The sequence below is a fragment of the Lepidochelys kempii genome, chromosome 1 (genome assembly GCF_965140265.1).
Source record: "Lepidochelys kempii isolate rLepKem1 chromosome 1, rLepKem1.hap2, whole genome shotgun sequence".
Lineage (NCBI taxonomy): Eukaryota > Metazoa > Chordata > Testudines > Cheloniidae > Lepidochelys > Lepidochelys kempii.
The window spans coordinates 315,606,301-315,627,897 of NC_133256.1; the positions used below are offsets into that span (position 1 = coordinate 315,606,301).

General features: G+C 41.0%; 1 protein-coding gene across 1 annotated transcript; it reads right to left on the bottom strand.

Annotated features, from left to right (window-relative positions):
• Positions 1-2,238: 2,238 nt before the first annotated feature.
• On the bottom strand, positions 2,239-21,529 carry CRELD2 (cysteine rich with EGF like domains 2). Its single transcript, XM_073328326.1, has 10 exons — positions 21,222-21,529; positions 20,302-20,384; positions 19,073-19,183; positions 13,702-13,793; positions 11,874-12,050; positions 10,438-10,536; positions 7,812-7,895; positions 6,617-6,712; positions 5,149-5,289; positions 2,239-2,838 (listed from the first exon to the last, which is right to left on the bottom strand). Exons 1-10 carry the CDS (start codon positions 21,369-21,371, stop codon positions 2,780-2,782), a joined length of 1,092 nt encoding a protein of 363 aa, XP_073184427.1. The 5' UTR covers positions 21,372-21,529; the 3' UTR covers positions 2,239-2,779.
• Positions 21,530-21,597: the final 68 nt, after the last annotated feature.

Below are 21,597 nucleotides of genomic sequence, written 5' to 3' on the forward strand. Positions count from 1 at the left end.
GCAGAGCGCATCCACACTAGCAGCTCTTGCCGTGCACAGAGGGCCATGCGCTGTGGGTAGCTATCCCACTGTGCAATTGATCACAGGGTGCTTTGGGAAGGGTTTGCAATGCCTCATGGGGCAAGTAAAGTCACATGATGCAGGTTTCTCAATCCCATCATTCCAAGGGCATCCTACTGTCAACTGCTTTTCAATTGAAGTGTGTAGGGCAAGAGAGGGTGTGACAGGGACCGTGTGTGTGTGTTGGGGGACGAGTGAGTGTGTCAGCATGCTGTCATCCAGCCCGTTGTCCATTTTTATAAGAACATAAGCACAGCGATACTGGGTCGGACCAATGGTCCATCCAGCCCAATATCCTGTTTTCCAACAGTGGCCAACACCAGGTGCTTCAGAGGGAATGAACAGAACAGGTAATCATCAAGTTCAGACAGCAGCCAGAAGCAACTAGTCCTGAGGTGGGGGAGAGGGACACCCCCAACATCAGCCCCTGGCTCCCTCACTTTGCACAGCACAGCAGTCTCTCTCTCTCACACACACACCTGCCCCAGTGTTCATAGTGCAGGAATTCCACATTCATGATTTGCTCAGCTATTAGAACTTCATTGAGCTTTGAAAGAGGAGGGGTGCATGACTACAGGGCAGCTGAGTTCAAAACAGTGAGCAGAGTGGTCATGGTAGGCATTGTGAGATACTAGGGGAGGCCAGCTATGGTGATATAAAGAACAGTCATGTCTACATTGACGCTTTGTTACTTTAAGTTTGTTGGAAAAAACTTTATGCCTCTCACTGTTAGTTTTATTTTGTTGCCAAAAGTGGCACTGTCATGTGTACTCGTTTGGTTGCCAAAAGCTGATTTTAGCAATAAAACTCTGCAGTATAGACGAGGCCTAAGATCCTTTTTCCTTCTGTTGCTGCAGGTAGTGCTCCTATTGAAGCTCTAATTCTCTCCCAGTTTGCTTACTGTAAACATAGAATATCATGGTTGGAAAAGACCTCAGGAGGTCATCTAGTCCAACTCCCTCCTCAAAGCAGGACCCATCCCCAATTTTTGCCCCAGATCCCTAAATGGCCCTTTTGAGGATTGAACTCTCAACCCTGGGTTTAGTAGGCCAACGCTCAAACCACTGAGCTATCCTTCCCCCTTGCTTCTAGACTGACCTAAACATGACCTTGCTTCTCAGATTGCGTGAGAGTAGAGCACCTAAGGTTATCTTCCTTGGTCATTGCTCTAATCATTCTTCTTGCTTTTGTCCAATTTATCAAGTTTTGCAAGGTGGCAGTTTCTGGGGCACATTGCAAACATAAGGTGAGCTCAAAATCCAAGTCTAGTTTATAGTCCAGTTCTACCTTTACTTTTTCCAATCAATCTTTCCCCACTGTTCCCTCCTAAGAACGCAACTTATTTTGTCAATAGGAAGAGACAGTCACTGACGCTTTTCTAGGACTCAGGGAAGAGGGGTTCCGATACTCTAGAAATCCAGTAGTTGAACTGTTTTTTCCCCCAAGAGCAGTCAAGGGTATGCACTACCTCATTTAAAAAACTTCACTTAAGTGTAACCTCCCCCTCCCCCACCAAAATGTAAAGTAACAAGTTTAATTTTCAACACTTAAGCTACCAAGTGCTGAGTGGTAGCATATAAACTCATACCACTATTTTTGAAGATGCTAGCACTGTCAAGCTCATTGTTAAAGATAGTTTTTACATCAATTGGCACATGGAAAAGGTCAGATACTTACATACTAAAACTGTACCTGGTACAATTCACTAAAGACAAGAGTGCCACAGGAAGAATTAATACAAATAGTAATATTAGTTTCAATATGACCCATTGCTTTGTCATTGGCAATATACTAATATACTGTGCACTGTATACACACCAGCAAAGTAGTTACTGGTGTGCCTATGTAGTATCTAGTGAAAACATACATTTCTAGCAACTGCAAAGAGGCAGCTGCTCACAACTATGAGCTCTTTAGTGCAGGGACCATGCCTTGGGTAGAGACACCACCTACTACAATGCAAACATTTAAATGTAACCGCTTTATTTAGGAGAAATTTGAACTCATCTAGTTTTGTAGATAACTTTTGAAGAAACATGCCACTAAGTTTACTCAGATAGTGAGAGCACTTTTCTCCCATTACTGAAACTGCAAAGGAATCTTTCTGCTTTCATCTACTTTCCCCTGTAACTTACATTTAAGGCAGAGCGTGGAGATTGTCTCAAGTTGCAGACTCACACCAGTCAAAATAAATCTTTATTGAATGCAATATTAGGCATTCAGCTTTCATTTAAGACAAGAGTTTTCCAAAAAGACTCCCTTTTACAATTTCTAAAAGCCAAATTCTACTATAGAAAAAATATTCACGTCAGAAGTCCCCAGATGGTCAGTCCATTTTGTTTGAATTATGAAGTTCAGGATAAACTTAAGCCCCTCAAAAAGGATTATCAGTCTTAACAGATGCTAGAATGAGAAATAGGCAGTTTGCTTAAGAATAAACTGTTTTTAAATCAAATATACCAATTCAAACAAATTCTATACTTCATCCATCTAGAGTGAGGTTCGTAGTTTGAGGGTTTTATTAAACCTGTATAAAAGTGGCATTTATTTAAGTGAATGAAGAAATGCAGCTGGGAGGGCAATTAATCACTATCAGTTTCCAAAATAATCATACTGGCAACCTGCATATTCAACACCATTTCCACAGTACATCAGGTAAACAGCACTTCAGTCCAATAATTTAAAGTGTAGATATTAATGTCTTCCTTTGGAATGCAGATCATAAATCCTCATGTCCAGCAGATGGAGGTGCAGTTACCAATGTCTCTACTTCTTCTCCTGTAAAAAGTGTCTCAGTTAGAATAAAGCCTCTAATTATATTTTAGAATAAGTACAACCATATTTGTCACCTTTTGACTCTGGGAACTTACTGTGTTAAGAGAAACTACCCAAGAGTATCCATCAAGAAAGAACCAGCAACATGTGTCTAGTCATACTGGGGAGATGCCTGCTTGCATTAGTCTCCTGTCTTAGCTTTATAAATTGGTTCCAGTCTACAGAGCCTGTGCTTACTTGAGCCAGTGTTTCTATATCATATAAGTTCCAGAGGACTTAATTAGAATACACTTATAGCAGAAGCAATCACAATACCAGCAACAAAAAGAACAGGAGTATTTGTGGCACTTTACAGACTAACAAATTTATTTGAGCATAAGCTTTCGTGAGCTACAGCTCACGCTGTATGCATCTGATGAAGTGAGCTGTCGCTCCGGAAAGCCTATGCTCAAATAAATTTGTTAGTCTCTAAGGTGCCACAAGTCCTCCTGTTTTTTGCAGATACAGACTAACCCGGCTGCTACTCTAATATGAGCAGCATAGCTTTTTCCATTTTAGGCCTTTGTTTTCACTGTATTATAATTTTGACTTAAGTTTAAGAACAATCAATTTAGGTATTTTGATAACAAGGAGAGACACCCTCTTCCAATTAAAATAAAAAACTCTTAATGTACCTATATCCCAAACAGCTGTGTAGGAGACTAACACTTAACAGGGAAATAAGGAGAAGTGCCTTTTGAACATTCTGGTGACATTCAGAGTTATAACCCCATTAATTCACATTGTGAACATGCAATACATCTCTATTCTGTGTTAGACTCAAAATGCCTGATCCAAAGCCCACTAAAGTAAATGGGAATATTTATACTGATTTTAGTGGGCTGTGGGTTGGACCCATAGAACACAGCTAAGGAAGACTGCACATGTGTGGCTAACTTAGCTATTTAGTGAAAATTATACTGAAGGCAAGCATAGCTCAATCCTTCATGACCTTAGGAAGGGTGAAGGAGTTAAGGAGGGCTTCAGCACAGTATGGCCCACCTGGACTAACAGATTAAAAATCAAAAGGGACCATCACCACCTACTGTGACTGTCAGCTCCCCCATATCACTGGTCATAGATTTCCACCCAGTAATGCAGGCATCAAGCTCAATAACTTGGTCAGATTAAAGCATCTTTTCAATGGCTCTCAACCCTTCCAGACTACTGTACCCCTTTCAGGAGTCTGATTTCTTGCGTACCCCAAGTTTCACCTCAATTAAAAACTACTTGCTTACAAAAAGACAAAAAATACAAAAAAGTGCCACAGCACACTATTACTGAAAAATTGCACATTGACTCATTTTTACCATATTATAAATAAATCAATTGGAAGAAAATATTGTACTTATAGTTCAGTGTATCACATATACAGCAGTATAAATGACTCATTGTATGAGATTTCAATTTGTACCGATTTCACTAGTGCTTTTTATGTAGCCTGTAGTAAAACTAGACAAAAAAATATCGAGATGAGTCCATGTACCCACTAGAAGACCTCTGTGTACCCCCAGGGGTACAGGTAACCCTTGTTGAGAATCACTATTGCAAGTGACAGAAAATCTGTCACATCCATTAGTGATCTGTTACAATGGTTAATTTCCCTGACCTAAAAATGCACATCCTATTTCAAATTTGCATTTTCTAGTTTCAACTTCCAACCACTGGATCTATTTATGCCTTTGTCTGCCAAAATAAAGAGCTCTCAGATATCAGGGACCTTCTCCTTGTGTAGGTATTTCCAGACTCTGATTAAGTTCCCCCAGAGCCTTCTCTTTAAACTTCATGGCTTGATCTCCTTAAGTCTCTCATGATAAGGTGTTTTCTCCAGACCACAAATTCTTGTAGCTCTTTTCTGAATCCCCTCCAGTTTAACAATAAGATAGACCCTGGTTTGGATTTTTTTGACCCCTTACACAAGAGGGGCTCTCTCCCAAGGGGAGGACAAAAATAAAAAGTAGTAGAAGGAAAGGTACTAGCAAATAGAAAGCGGACCAATAGGACAATAAGATTAAATACTGACACTTCCTATCTGGGAATGCCTTCTCTACCAACAAACAATTTAATATTAAAGACAGTAAAACAGGAGGCCCAGATTAAGGGCTGATGGATGTGTATAACATGCACCCACAGATGAGAAAATGGAAGTGACTGGATACTCTCAGAACAAATACAGTGTCAAAGCTGTAGAGTATTCACACCTTGTAAGCCTGATATGTTAGGCATGCTGTACTAAAGTACATTTAGTTTCAGGGCCTTTTTTAAGTCACTCACCTGCTTTTACAGTCTGAACACAAATACCATCTTTTTCTTCAAAGCTTTCTGAACAGACACACGTGTAACTGCCTGGGGTATTAATACAGTCTTCATTTTCTCTTACACACACTTTTTCTCCAAGGTTACACTCATCAATATCTAAAAAAAGAAAGTTAACTGCTTTAAAACAAACAACTGTTTAATTTATAGTGAAAACTGCTAGCACCCAGTTCTACGAAAGTGTCCAACAATCAGATACATAGGGGGTTTGCAAAGAACTTTCAAGACACATTTAATTTCAACAAGGGAAGACAAACATTGCTCTCTTCCTTTGTGGATGTCAAGGCACTTCTAGTATATTCATTTACTGCTCTCCTCAGTACTGAAGAAGGCAGAAATCCTGCCCATAGTTTTCAATTCTGTCTCAAGAATGAGCTTGATTCTGACCTGTCTTGATTCTGCTGACTTCAGACAGATGTCAAACTCATTGGGAGGCGTGTGCTGATTCCATGTTTGATTGTAGATCATGGGGTGGGATAAGTTCAGGACTTTGTACTCATCTCAATATACAGCAAATCTCACAGATGTCAGCGGAAGATTTGCACAGACATCAAGGGGAGATCAGAGGCTTTGTGTAGTAAACTATTTTTTCAGTACCATATGGTCACATTCAATAAGAAAATGCTCCTCTTTAGGCCATCGATACATCTGCCTGTTTTAATCTTCCCTCCCCATCTTCCCTTCACTGTTTTGCTCCCTCTTTGTATGTCCTCTGTTCTTCTCTCCAAATTTCCTTCTCCACAGCAACTCCCATTTCCACCCCTTGAGGGGTTCACTCCACCTCTTTTCCCAATGCTAAAGTAACAACCAATGAAAAAATTAACGTAGACACTGAAGTATCATCCTGGGGCTTCAGAGTTGCCACTCTGATGAGATTAACAGGAGAGAGAGTACACGTCTGCTGCATTGTTTCAGGCTGCCTGCTAACTCTGGCAGATATGACAAACTACACTGTTCACATTTGCAAGTTTGCTTTTAATAAAAATTGAAGCTTAGAGTCTGCATAACATGAGCATGTATAGTAATTCAGGTCAGAAATCATGAGGCCATACGTTTGACTCTCCTGAATGAGTTATCTTGTCACTATAATAGATATACCAGGAAAAAACTTTAAGTGTTAAACGCAATACCTTTTTCCCCTGCGTAGGGGTGTCTAGTCTTTTTAGGCCTTGCTGTAGATCAGTTTAGCCATATGAGAGTGCCTGAATATTAGAAGGGATCTTTATTTTTACATAAAACCAATGGACTGCTGAGCTTTTTATTTTATGAAACATTTTGAGCATTTACAAGAGCTGAAGCTCTAACAGACTAACATTTAAAGAGAGACACTCAGCAATAAACCATCTTGTATTCCAGCTTTTGGAACATATGTTGATCCAGCAAGTGCACTACAGTACATTAAGAGTAACTCAAAAATCCAGCTAACCTGTACACTTTTCATCTTCTATTGTGTATCCAGACAAGCAGCTTTTACATTTGCCAGAACCTTCTCCTGTGCAGCCTACACAGCTAGCATCGCATGCTAAAACAAAAACACCATTAATCAATACTGGAATGCAGATGAGATGTAAACAGAAAAGATTGTATCTTGAATCACAAATTTACAAAAGAAAGAGGGGGAAAAATGTGAAAGAAATTATAGTTCCCAAAACAATACTAACTTGTTCACATGTTCAACATGGAACCACCTATAGGCCCCTCCCCATCTCCCCCTAATCAGGACTGGGCACTGTTATAAGGATGTTTAACTGAACAATAGGACAGTCCCTGATGAGCTACAAATTAGTTCCTTCACTGTTGTGCATTTAATTTTGTAATCTTTAATTTGGATTCTGGGGAGGAGGGTAATTCAGCTTCCTTGATTCGAAAATGAAACAAAGAACATGAATAGAAACTGCCTGTGCTGGTTAATATTAACATTTAAACATTCCTTGTGGGCAGTGGAGGGTACCCATTATTAAGCTGAATAGTTTCTACTATTTAGCCAGACAGTTTTCTGCAGTGAGGGTTTAACATGGCAACAATACATTAGTTTACATTGTGAGGACTTTGTGAAATGGAAAAATATATATATATTTAGTTTTCTTCAAGCATTCCAGAAAAGTCCACTTTAAGTTGAAACCAAGCACAGAAAGTTTGGTCAATAAAGAAAGTTTCAGAAAGCTAAGAGCAAGGAAAAGCTGAAAATAATTAATGGTATTCTAGGTGTAACTATATCATCATTTAGTGCTGCAAATAGTATAAGAGGCTTTAAGTGTTTTATAAACAAAGTTGATTTATAATGGTGACGTACACAAGGCTGTAAAAAAATTGCAGTATGTGTCATTACTAATACATTCAGATTCTGAACACCAGCAACAAACTTCAAGACACTCTACAGATGATGTCAACTATACAAACATCCCTCAAATGAAATATGAAAAAAGGAAGAGGGCACAAACAGCAAATTCTCTTATTCCAACTTGTGGTTAGGACAGAAAAAAATTATAGTTAAATTAAAAAAGGGTATTTTTGAAGCAACTGTATTAGTCACGCTTGTCTAGCGGAAGAAAGTAACAGAATTTGTTCCATTCTATATAGATCAAATATTATTCTAAATGTTAAGGTAATTGAAAGGAAACCTTTGCATATAAAAGATCCATTTGTGTTTAGACAGTACTGATCATCTTTGCAAGGAGAGGCTTCTACAGCACATTCATCCACATCTGAAACATAAGAAATGACACAGGTTATCTACAACTGTGGAATGTGGTTAAGTTAACATAATGTTTAAGTGTTAATCTTCAACATCATGTAAGAACTACTTTATACAGGTCATGATCCAAGTCCTCTGAAGTCAACAGAAAGACTACCATCCAATAGGTTTGCATCAGGCCCACAGTGTCCTGAAAGCAAAAAGTAGTCAGTGCCCAGTATTAATTTGCCCAACTTGAAAAGGTATATTTGACACTCAAATACTAATGAAGTTTCATTCCTTTTAGAGCAGCAGTAAGACAGACACTTTGGACTGGAATGATTTCAAGTTAAATAAAAAGCAACTGAGACTGAGAAAACCTCACATCCTGATGTGTTTCCAAGTCTAACACTTGGAGGTATGCATTCTCCTACGCTAATCACATAAATACTACAGTAGAACCTCAGAGTTACGAACCCCTGAGTTATGAACTGATCGGTCAATCACACATCTCATTTGGAACCAGAGTATGCAATCAGGCAGCAACAGAGACTTAAAAAAAAAAACAACAAAAAAACCCCCCGCAAATACAGTATTAAATGTAAATTACTAAAAAATAGGGAAAATTCAAAAAAAGATTTGACAAGGTAAGGAAATTGTTTGTGCTTGTTTCATTTAAATTAAGATGGCTAAAAGCAGCGTTTTCCTCCTACATAGTAAAATTTCAAAGCTGTATTAAGTCAATATGTTCAGTAGTAAACTTTTGAAAGGAGAACCATAATATTTTGTTCAGAGTTACAAACATTAAGTTTTGAACAACCTCCATTCCTGAGGTTCTACTGTATGTAACTTGCAATATTCAGTCAGTCACTTCTACCTCACTAGAACACTTCTGCTTTTGCTGCTCCCATGTTACTAAGCCAGCAAAGTGCTCTAGGTGTTGTTAAAGATACAAGATTGAAGAGGAAAGTGCAACACAGGATTGGAAAAGAAATTAAGTTTGATTAACAAGCCATGTTGAACATTAATGCCACTTTAGGAAGCCAAGTACATGCTCATTTTGGTTGTAAATTCAAGGAAAGGGTGCAAATCCACTCAACTAAAAATCAGACAGAGTAAGGCTACTTGGGTCATCCTTGCTGCCCACTTCTTCCTGCTGCTGCTTACATCATAACTATTATTTCCTTGATGTAACTTGTACAGATGCTTTTCCCTACGGTGTTCTACACTTACCTACACAAGTATAGACAATAGCTGTAATTCTGTTGATTGTATACTAGCTTTCATGCCAGTCACTTCTAAAGGGGCCATATCCACACAAGTTTTCTTCCTTTTTTTGTCCAAAGGCTTGTGGTAATTATATCTGATCCACTTACTACTGCTAAACCTTGGTACTGATGAAGTGTAAATTTGTAGATTTAATTCTGTAGTACTGAGAATTAAGAGACCATCCAGAATGTCCTGATACCACCTACTTCGGGCAGCTACAAGTAGTACTGAAAGACTTGCTCTATACCAGTGGATTGCAAAAAAATTTTTGTGGACCACTTGAAAATTTCTGAGGGTCTTGGTGGACCACTTAATGATCTTTCCAAATGTCATTTGTGCTGTTAGCTAACTATTGTAAAGCAATTTGGATAAAAGCGCTATTAAAAATAAAAAAACAATTTTTTTGTTCTATAAATAAAAGCACACTCATATTTTTAATATCAGTAGTCTTACCTTTTTAATGCAACAGATGTGCCCTCTCTCCCCTGCCATGGCAGCCCCTGAGCTGTGGCTGGGAAGGAGAGGGTCTTTCCCCTGCAGCCACAGCCCTGGAGCTGGGGAAAGTCACCTCTTTCTCTGGCTGCCACAGCCTTCGTGTCCCAAATTCCCGCCCCCTCCCCCACCTCTTCTCACCCCACTTCCCCCTCCCACCTACCCTCTATTCCCCCCCAAGGCGACCACCTCACCTTACATGTGCGTCTTTTCCAGGGTCCAGGCACCTAAGTAGCGAAGCCACGCCTGCGTGGTTCCACTAATTAGGTGGGTGGCCCTTCATTCTCTCATGTCCGGCCACCCAGGTGCACACCTTAGAGGGAACTATCTGCGGACCTGCATAACTTTTCTAAAAGTTCTCTTAGGCAATCCCACAATACATAGTATGATGCCATTCAAGGTATTTCTAAAGCACTAATTAAAAATATTTAGTATTCAAATGTACCCATGTTTATTAGCAACGCGATATTTGATGTATCTACATTTGTGGTTCAGTGGATTACAGATGCAAGCTTTCAGTTCAGATTACTTGGTATATCTCAGACTGAACATTTGTTATGCTGTTGAAAGGCATTTTATTGAGAAAAAGGAAGATATCCTTCTGGTATTGCCATGCATGATGTTACAAGTCAGGAATCAAGAGACCACCATAAATCACAGAACACATCTGAGCTAGTTTTCAGAAGGATACCATAAATGCTCTTATAGTGGAATGGTTTCAGATTGATGTGGTCTAAGCTTATTGATGTTCACTTCAACTATTTTGTATTTTGTGTTTAACTTTGTGTTAGCATGGACAAGACCTTGCTTACCCACACATGTTTCTTCCTCATTTTTGATCCAGCCCTCTTTACAATCTTTGCAGTCTTCGTCAGTTGAGCCAGTGCAAGTTTTACAAGCATCATGGCAAGCTAGAAAAAGATTTTGAGCTGTTAGAGCTACATTAACTTATGCTTTAAACAAATTAGACTCTCTTTCAAACTAAGTCTTCAGGCAACCAAATACTAGGATTGACCAGAAATTACCTGATCACATTAACGTATAAATATGATTCTTTATAAAAAACTCAGATTTATTCTGATCATATATATATTATTTTAGTTTTAACCACACACACTACCAAAATCTGACCACCTACAGAGTGGAAGAGAGCAAGCATTTTAACTAGCAACACTATACAACTAGCTGGGTTTTTTGTTTTTGTATTTTGCATAAGTGTAATGAAGAGGTGGGACAGAATGTAGTTACCCACATTAGAATTTAGTAAGTACAGAGAGGTTGGCACCCTTGTGTTGAGAGGAGAGCCATTAGATTATTTGATCACTGGAAGTGGTTAGAACCAAATTTCACCTCTTATCAGAAATACAGCAACTCCTGCAACCCTTTGTTCACTAGCACAGTGTTGGGGCACTAGATTAGTACTAACCCAGAGCAGTGCTACCTACTGAATCAGCAAACTTCACTTTTTTTAGCACATAATTTTGCTTTAGGATCCAACAACCTGAGATGGTACTGGCCTCAAAAGGCTTGGTGAAACATGCTATGCATCCAGCATTAGGATTTGATACTACTGGATAACATTTCTTTAGATCATAACATGAAGCAAGTCAGATGGAAAAAAAGTGCTTAATAACTGCGTTATAACACTGCCAAATTGTGCTGCTAATAGTTCAGTTAATGCTACGGAACATTTTTAGTTAAATCCTACAATCATGGTTTTTAAGCTACTAAATTAGTCTGCTCTGCACTGAATTGCAAAATTAGACTGTGAGGTTTTTTATGTTTTAGATGGAACTTGAAAGTATTTTTAGCCAAAATCCATTTAAGTGACCAGGACAGACTATCACGCAGGCTATAATGTGGACCATTATATGGTAACCTACGGTCAAAATTTCATAGGATATTTGCTACAGATTTTAATGTATTATTTCTGCCATTAAAATCAATAGTTACATTTAATAATTGAATTCTGCTACAAAGTTACTTAAAGATCATTGTCAGAAGAGATTAACAAAAAACAAAGACCATTCAGAAGAATGATTTGCCAGATCCTCCACCACCATGGAACATGTGCATGACTGATACGTCTCACTGTTAAGACACAGTAATCTAACCACTCTGATTTTTCCCCCCCTCATTTATTGTTAACTATATCCTCTACTTGCACAATTTTCTAAGATATTTTATTTATTAGAATTCTTAACTACTAACAAAGGGTTATACAAAGATGAAAGCAAATGCTAGTTACCTGCACAAACTGAATGTGTATCATTTTTCAGGATGCTGTAATAACCATCAGCGCAGTCTAGACAAAACTCTCCTGTGTACTCCCTGTTACAACTGCATGATCCATCCCCACCTCTAGTGCCATCTCCATCACAGTGACCATTTCCATGACAAGGCCTTTCTGATCCACCAAGACATGCTACAAAGAGAGTTAAAACATTATAACTTAGAACTTTTCATTACTATGGGGTAAAAAAAACCTTGACATTCTAAACAGAAGTATTTTCTATCTTCTTCCCATCTCCTTCCACCCATTCCCAAATTAGCCAATAAAAAGTGAGGGGGGAATTTATTTTTCACACTAGAAGATCACATCATGTGCAGAACCTCCTCATAAGTTGTGTTCTACTCTTGAAACCAAAAAAAAGTCCCATGACAGGGTCTTACTTTTGTACGTCAGTATACAGGTCAATGCCAATAATCAGTGTCTCAGGGACATCGGACATTAAAATAACGTGTTTCAGATAAAGACTGGTTTTCATAAGAATTTTAGAGTTATCTGGAGTTTACCTGTTGTGCTGAATTTCTTTTTAGATCATTTCTTGAAAAATAGATGTAAGAAAATAGATTTGCTGAAAAAAGGTAGCAAAGAGGCTTAGATTGAGGAATGACCCTACCCTTTGCTCACTTGCACATACACATTCAAAAATTCTAACTCCAACCAGCGCCGGTATGAAATAGCTATGTCTGTGCTATCTGCTTACTGGAGTTTTGACTAAGTTAATTCCACGTCTTAAATGAATGTGTGTTTCAGGAAGACAAATTTCATGTACTTTGGAATTCATTTAATTAGGCTTCGTCTATTTAGCAATTAACAAAAAGATAGTCGGATTGTGAAGAGTGATCAGATTGAAACTGCAGACAGGTATTAATGGCACTACTTATAGGAGAGGTCAATTTTTGATCTAACCCACTCCTCTTCCCACCCACTTCTCCTACTCTTTTCCCAGAATCACCTAGCAACTGTGCTTCCTCTGCTGCTGTTCCTAAACCTCTCCAGCTGCCTCCCTCCCATTTCTCCTCCTCTCCATTCCACCCGATCCTCAACTGTGGATTTGCCTGTGTCTTCCCCAGCAGCCTCCAGGATGCTTCGCTGTCTCTGGCCTCTCAACTGGGAAGAATTTTCTGTAGTATCTGGCTAATGAATCTTGCCCATATGCTCAGGGTTTAGCTGATCGCCATATTTGGGGTGGGGAAGGAATTTTCCTCCAGGGCAGATTGGAAGAGGCCCTGGAGGCTTTTCGCCTTCCTCTGTAGCATGGGGCACGGGTCACTTGCTGGAGGATTCTCTGCTCCTTGAAGTCTTTAAACTACAATTTGAGGACTTCAATAGCACAGATATAGGTGTGAGGTTTTTTTTGTAGGACTGGTGGATGAAATTCTGTGGCCTGCGTTGTGCAGGAGGTCAGACTAGATGATCATAATGGTCCCTTCTGACCTAAATATCTATGATATGAATAACTGCTGTTCCACCTTCAGCTACACTAGCTACTGCCATATGTGCACACGCTTCCTGCTATTTACTATACTACTATTGTATATAGATCACCCTGGTATCTGGACACGAACCCTCATTGTTATGATTCTGCCTGCTCAGCTCCACTTCAAGATACCATTTCCCTCTCACCTCTTTTGATCTGGACCCCCATTAAGTCAGATGGAGTCTCCAGCAAAGTTCTATTTTTACAAAGCGGTTCACGATAGACAAGCATTAGGTGACTGGATAAAACAGAGCCAACATACTCATGGGTTTAAAATGACTGTAATATTTTCTAAATTTAAAGAAATACCAAGGCAGTCTGGTCCATATGTTCCAGCAGGGCAGCAAACTTCAGTAGTTTCTATACAAAACCATTTAAACAAGTCAGGATACTTCTTCTTTCTGTAGAATAGACATTACATTTCTTAAAAGGAGGAGTAAAGATTCCTGTATCTAGCACATCACACAACTCAACAAAACTCTGTTTGAAATATACATGTTTAAACACAATTCTCAAGAGTAGTGCATGGGCAAACGTCTCACCTTGGCTGACACTACTATAAAAAAAGTGAAGGGTAGTTTTGGAAGACAGAACAAAAATAAAACATATGGATTAAATGATTTTAAAATGTATCACAATTTTTTTCTGTCAACAATGGAAAGAGCTATCTTAGCTCTTTCTGGAAGGCATCACTGAATTATCTTAATTGGATTCCCAAATGGAAAGATTTCAGAGTAGCAGCCGTGTTGGACTGTATTCGCAAAAAGAAAAGGAGTACTTGTGGCACCTTAGACTAACCAATTTATTAGAGCATAAGCTTAATAATTAGAGCATAAGCATAAGCTTTTGTGAGCTACAGCTCACTTCATCGGCTGTTATACAGCCGATGAAGTGAGCTGTAGCTCACGAAAGCTTATGCTCTAATAAATTGGTTAGTCTCTAAGGTGCCACAAGTACTCCTTTTCTAAATGGAAAGAGCTATCTTAATTCAGTGACACCTTAATTCTGGAAGCCTTCCAGAATCTGATGGTATTCCAAAACCAAATTACTTTAAACCTTTTCTGTTTATTACACACCTTTCATTATTTAAACAGTTTTTGTAGCTCTCATTTCATATCCCCTGACTTTAAAAAATACGGGGAAAGGTAAACAGTGAGGCAACAGTCCAACCAGCTAATTTTTTTCGTAAGGTATGGAATATAGCATAAACCTGGGCAACCTGCGGCACATCAGGGTAAGCTGATTGCGGGCCACGAGACATTTTGCAGACATTGACCTTCTGCAGGCACAGCCCCCTGCAGCTCCCAGTGGCCGCGGTTCACCATTCCCATCCCTGGGCTGTAGGGATGTGCTGGAGTACATGATGAAATAATACAAGCATAATTAGCCTACTAATCCCAGGTTAATTTGGCAAAACTGGCAGTTAGAGGGGCTACTTTTTTACCTGTAAACTGAGAAAATATCTGGAATTATGGAAGAGATATGGAATCCTACAAAGCCATCCTCACTGAGTATGATTTTTATTTATTTATATTACAGTAGTACGTAGGAGTCTTAACCATTGATCAGGATGGGAACAGTAACAAACCATGGGATTGCACCAAAGACTATTAGAAAAATGCTACAAATTCACAAGGGATCAAATCCCTGGACTCACATTAGCATCAACCTTCTATACAGTGAGTTAGTAAGCCAGGAAAACAACCAAAAAGAGGCAGTATGTACACACTGCCTGTGTCTTTAAGGTAATGTTCATATAGGACAAACAACAAGAAACTCCACAGGCTCATAGATCTAGTAACTGATCCATACAAAGGTAAATAGAACAATATGCTATTTATTGTGAATAGTCTTTCAAAATTTAAGAAGAGCTAGGTCTTTTTGCTCAAGGTACTTGAACAGAGATCTCAAGATACTTTTAATAAGAAAAAAGGTTTGCCAGGGTGTCTTAGCTAAATGTCTACCTTTCCTCATTGCTGTACCGCATGCCAATTGGGTACTACCATTCAGTCCAGAGACTGCTGCATTTCATAATACTTTGTGTATAGAGTAATAAAGTGCTTTTAGAGCCTTTGGAATGAGAGGTGCAGTATAAATATAAAATAACCTCAGAATAATTTCATAGCTACACTATGCACTTTCTCCACAGTTTACCTGATTCCATAATCCTAATTGATCAGTGACCACACAGAGAAAAAAGAAAAAGGAGTACTTGTGGCACCTTAGAGACTAACCAATTTATTTGAGCATAAGCTTTTGTGAGCTACAGCTCACTTCATCGGATGCATACTGTGGAAACTGCAGAAGACATTATATACACAGAGACCATGAAACAATACCTCCTCCCACCCCACTCTCCTGCTGGTAATAGCTTATCTAAAGTGATCACTCTCCTTACAATGTGTATGATAATCAAGTTGGGCCATTTCCAGCACAAATCCAGGTTTTCTCACCCTCCAACTCCCACACACAAACTCACTCTCCTGCTGGTAATAGCCCATCCAAAGTGACCACTCTCTTTACAATGTGTATGATAATCAAGGTGGGCCATTTCCAGCATAAATCCAAGTTTAACCAGAATGTCGGGGGGGGGGGTAGGAAAAAAAAAGGGGAAATAGGCTACCTTGCATAATGACTTAGCCACTCCCAGTCTCTATTTAAGCCTAAATTAATAGTATCCAATTTGCAAATGAATTCCAATTCAGCAGTTTCTCGCTGGAGTCTGGATTTGAAGTTTTTTTGTTGTAATATCGCGACCTTCATGTCTGTAATTGCGTGACCAGAGAGATTGAAGTGTTCTCCAACTGGTTTATGAATGTTATAATTCTTGACATCTGATTTGTGTCCATTTATTCTTTTACGTAGAGACTGCCCAGTTTGACCAATGTACATGGCAGAGGGGCATTGCTGGCACATGACGGCATATATCGCATTGGTGGATGTGCAGGTGAACGAGCCTCTGATAGTGTGGCTGATGTTATTAGACCCTTTGATGGTGTCCCCTGAATAGATATGGGTAAGGACAAAGAACACTATCCCCGATAATGTCACGGCTAACCTGGTGGCTGAACTTTGTGACTTTGTCCTTACCCATAACTATTTTACATTTGGGGACAATGTATACCTTCAAATCAGCGGCACTGTTATGGGTACCTGCATGGCCCCACAGTATGCCAACATTTTTATGGCTGACTTAGAACAACGCTTCCTCAGCTCTCGTCCCCTAAAGCCCCTACTCTACTTGCACTATATTGATGACATCTTCATCATCTGGACCCATGGAAAAGAAGCCCTTGAGGAATTCCACCATGATTTCAATAATTTCCATCCCATCATCAACCTCAGCCTGGTCCAGTCCACATAAGAGATCCACTTCCTGGACACTACAGTGCTAATAAACAATGGTCACATAAACACCACCCTATACCGGAAACCTACTGACCGCTATTCCTACCTACATGCCTCCAGCTTTCACCCTGACCACACCACACGATCCATCCTCTACAGCCAAGCTCTGCGATACAACCGCATTTGCTCCAACCCCTCAGACAGAGACAAACACCTACAAGATCTCTGTCAAGCATTCTTACCACTACAATACCCACCTGCGGAAGTGAAGAAACAGATTGATAGAGCCAGAAGAGTTCCCAGAAGTCACCTACTACAGGACAGGCCTAACAAAGAAAATAACAGAACGCCACTAGCCATCACCAACCCCCCAACTAAAACCCCTCCAACGCATTATTAAGGATCTACAACCTATCCTGAAGGATGACCCAACACTCTCACAAATCTTGGGAGACAGGCCAGTCCTTGCCTACAGACAGCCCCCCAACCTGAAGCAAATACTCACCAACAACCACATACCACACAACAGAACCACTAACCCAGGAACCTATCCTTGCAACAAAGCCCGTTGCCAACTGTGCCCGCATATCTATTCAGGGGACACCACCACAGGGCCTAATAACATCAGCCACACTATCAGAGGCTCGTTCACCTGCATATCCACCAATGTGATATATGCCATCATGTGCCAGCAATGCCCCTCTGCCATGTACATTGGTCAAACTGGGCAGTCTCTAAGTCATTATGCAAGGTAGCCTATTTCCCCTTGTTTTTTCCTACCCCCCCCCCCCCCCCCCCCAAGACGTTCTTGTTAAACCCTGGATTTGTGCTGGAAATGGCCCACCTTGATTATCATACACATTGTAAGGAGAGTGATCACTTTAGATAAGCTATTACCAGCAGGAGAGTGGGGTGGGAGGAGGTATTGTTTCATGGTCTCTGTGTATATAATGTCTTCTGCAGTTTCCACATGCATCCGATGAAGTGAGCTATAGCTCACGAAAGCTTATGCTCAAATAAATTGGTTAGTTTCTAAGGTGCCACAAGTACTCCTTTTCTTTTTGCGAATACAGACTAACACGGCTGTTACTCTGAAACCACACAGAGAAAGAAATAGTAGCTTCTTACTGAGTTATTGTAGCGTGGAAGGGGAAAAAAGTGAGGCTGAGCTGTTCTTATTGATCAGACACAGGATTTAGTAAAAATGGACTGTCCTCTTAGATATTTAGATTGTCTAAAGACAATCTCTAGATTGTCGGGCTCAACGGGTAGTGATCAATGGCTCCATGTCTAGTTGGCAGCCGGTATCAAGTGGAGTGCCCCAAGGGTCGGTCCTGGGGCCGGTTTTGTTCAATATCTTCATAAATGATCTGGAGGATGGTGTGGATTGCACTCTCAGAAAATTTGCGGATGATACTAAACTGGGAGGAGTGGTAGAGACGCTGGAGGGGAGGGATACGATACAGAAGGACCTAGGCAAATTGGAGGATTGGGCAAAAGAAATCTGAGGTTCAATAAGGATAAGTGCAGGGTCCTGCACTTAGGATGGAAGAATCCAATGCACCGCTACAGACTAGGGACCGAATGGCTAGGCAGCAGTTCTGCGGAAAAGGACCTAGGGGTGACAGTGGACGAGAAGCTGGATATGAGCCAGCAGTGTGCCCTTGTTGCCAAGAAAGCCAATGGCATTTTGGGATGTATAAGTAGGGGCATAGCGAGCAGATCGAGGGACGTGATCGTTCCCCTCTATTCGACATTGGTGAGGCCTCATCTGGAGTACTCTGTCCAGTTTTGGGCCCCACACTACAAGAAGGATGTGGATAAATTGGAGAGAGTCCAGCGAAGGGCAACAAAAATGATTAGGGGTCTAGAACACATGAGTTATGAGGAGAGGCTGAGGGAGCTGGGATTGTTTAGCCTGCAGAAGAGAAGAATGAGGGGGGATTTGATAGCTGCTTTCAACTACCTGAAAGGGGGTTCCAAAGAGGATGGCTCTAGACTGTTCTCAATGGTAGCAGATGACAGAACGAGGAGTAATGGTCTCAAGTTGCAGTGGGGGAGGTTTAGATTGGATATTAGGAAAAACTTTTTCACTAAGAGGGTGGTGAAACACTGGAATGCGTTACCTAGGGAGGTGGTAGAATCTCCTTCCTTAGAGGTTTTTAAGGTCAGGCTTGACAAAGCCCTGGCTGGGATGATTTAACTGGGAATTGGTCCTGCTTCAAGCAGGGGGTTGGACTAGATGACCTTCTGGGGTCCCTTCCAACCCTGATATTCTATGATTCTATGTTTTATCCACAAATAAAACCTCATTAGAGATTTTGTTACCTACAGTTTGAACCACCAGTTCTCTATATGTTCTTCATGCTCTTCTACCATGTTGTTGCATTCAAAATTACTGCTGTCACACAGGTTCTCTATGATCTCTACAAGACGGATTTCACTAGAAAGGAAAAAAGTTACAAGTTTAAAATTAATTTAAGAATGGTATGCGATCACTGAGTATCTAGACTCCAACCTCTTAACTTTTATTACATGATCACTTTGTGGTGTGATTTGGGCCACTTCCCAAACATAGCAACAAAACAAAACAACTTTTGCAGAAGCATTAAGAGTTAGCTAATATTGCATCATCAACTAAGCAGCCAGCACCATTGAACAAAATCACAAGAACCACTTTAATTTTACCAGTTATATTTATAGATGATAGTGGGTTGCAAAGGCAAAAAAGAAATAATTTTCAACCACAATATTTTTAAATAATCATCAGATACTTATATTTATCAGTAAAATCAGATGCAGGCAAGCAATATAAATCCACAGCTTTGGTAGTTACTCAAATCTAGAAGTTTCACGCTAGCATCTTATTACTCAGAGACCAAAATTCAATACTGAATTTGCAGATTGGGAGAAGAATGCAATTCAAACTGGCAGGTTTTTTTAAATCCTGCATATGCAAGAAATGGGAAGGTGAAGCATTAACTGTTCTAGCACTGAAACAGGGAGAAAGTCTGGACCTTTGGATTACTGTCTGTCAAAGTTGGTCCAATAAATGGTATTACCTCACCCTCTTTATCTCTCCAATATCCGGGGACCAACACTGCTAAAACACCACCACATTCTACAATAGTGCAGGCATTTAGGGACCGATTATTTAACAAACGCTAATGCAACAAATATGACCGCATCTTGGGATTAAAATCAAGCCTATGATAGCTCTGACAGAGAAAAAAAACCAAACAAACTACTCAATAAATAGCTAAATAACCTCACAAGATTTTCAACAGCGTGAGATAATGGAGCCTAGTTTTTAGTGGTGTTGGTAAAAATCAGATAGAGGGTTAAAACACTGGACTGTAGTCTTCACCAAAAACTGCTAATATCCCTGGAAATATCAAATTGGTTGTATTTGATCAGAAATCATTAAGAACACATAGCTTTATATTATTATTGTACAAAAAATATGTTCAATATTTATGCTTTTGTACACACTGCTACAACATTATGGCAGATGAGAAACATGGCTTGGTCACGAAGTAAAAGTTCATAGATATACTGTACCTGGATTCATACTTGGATAGTGTTTTCTCTTCCCAAGCAGTGTTCCCACCACCAAAATTCTTTTTTGCTGTATCCGCCAATCCCTACAGAAAACAAAATACTTTTTAAAAATAAGTTTTATTGAAATAATTATCCGTGTAGACCTTTACTATTAAAAAGGTAATCACATTTTAAGTGTAATAGGGGAAAAAAGTAATATTTATAACTTTCACAACATGCAAAGTTGTGATAGGTGCCTAACAAACAAGATTTTGAAGCTTACCATCAAATGTTACATGAAACAATGGGACGAAAGGCAATGGGGGCAGGGAGGGGGGTTAGAAGAGAGACTAAAAAAAAAAAGTAAGTTACAATCGTACCTGGTGCCTAGATTGTCATTTGCATAATAAGGTTCTGGAATAGTCTTTATTAAGATTGGTTTCCTGGCTGCCCTATGGGAACGTGAGTGAAGTCCCAGCCTCACTGAAGTCACTGGAAGTTTTGCCATGGAGTTCAATGGGGCCGGAATTTTACCCCAACACTCGGATGAACGTTCCCACATGTAGCGTCTCACACACCCACACGCATCCCATAGAACAGAAGAGCCAAGGTGACAACAAAGAGCCGGCGCAGAGTCGCTCCCGCAGCTGGCGCATCACACCGGGCGGAGAATGAACCACTGCCCGATGTGCTCAAGTCTCAAACCCCATTAGCTCAGCAGCCCCAAGAAGAGATGCGAAGGGAGCCTCTCGCCCCAGCACAGCGTGAGGCACGGACCGCCCCTGCCTCGCCAGCAGCCCCGGACCCCTGGAGCGAGGCTCCGCTCTAGGAGGGCACACCAGGCTGGGCGCCTGCCCCGCTCTCGGGGCCCCGGACGCCTGGGTTCCATCTCCGTGGGCCCCCGTGTCCCTGTGACGCGCGGCTCCCCCGGCCGCGCCCACCTGGTTGAAGCGGTCCGCGATGCCCCGGCAGGTGGCGCAGGCCTGGCGGGGCCGCGGCCCGGCGCCCCGGGCGGGGGGCGGCAGCAGGGCGGCGCACAGCACCAGCGCCGCGGCCACCGGCGCACAGCCGCGACGCGGGCCGGGTTTCATGGCGCGGGGGCAGGGGGAAGCAGGCCACAGCCGCCCCTCGCTCAGGAGCCGGCCACCCTCACAAGCCGCGAACCGAGCCGAGCCACGCCGGCCGGCCGGGCCCAGCCGCTGCCCCCATTCGGATTTCCGCGTCAGCCCCACGCATACTCCAACTGCCGGCGCCCATTGGAGCAGACAGCGAGCCTGTGGGAACGTGGCCCAATCAGAGCTCGCCACGCTCGGGGCC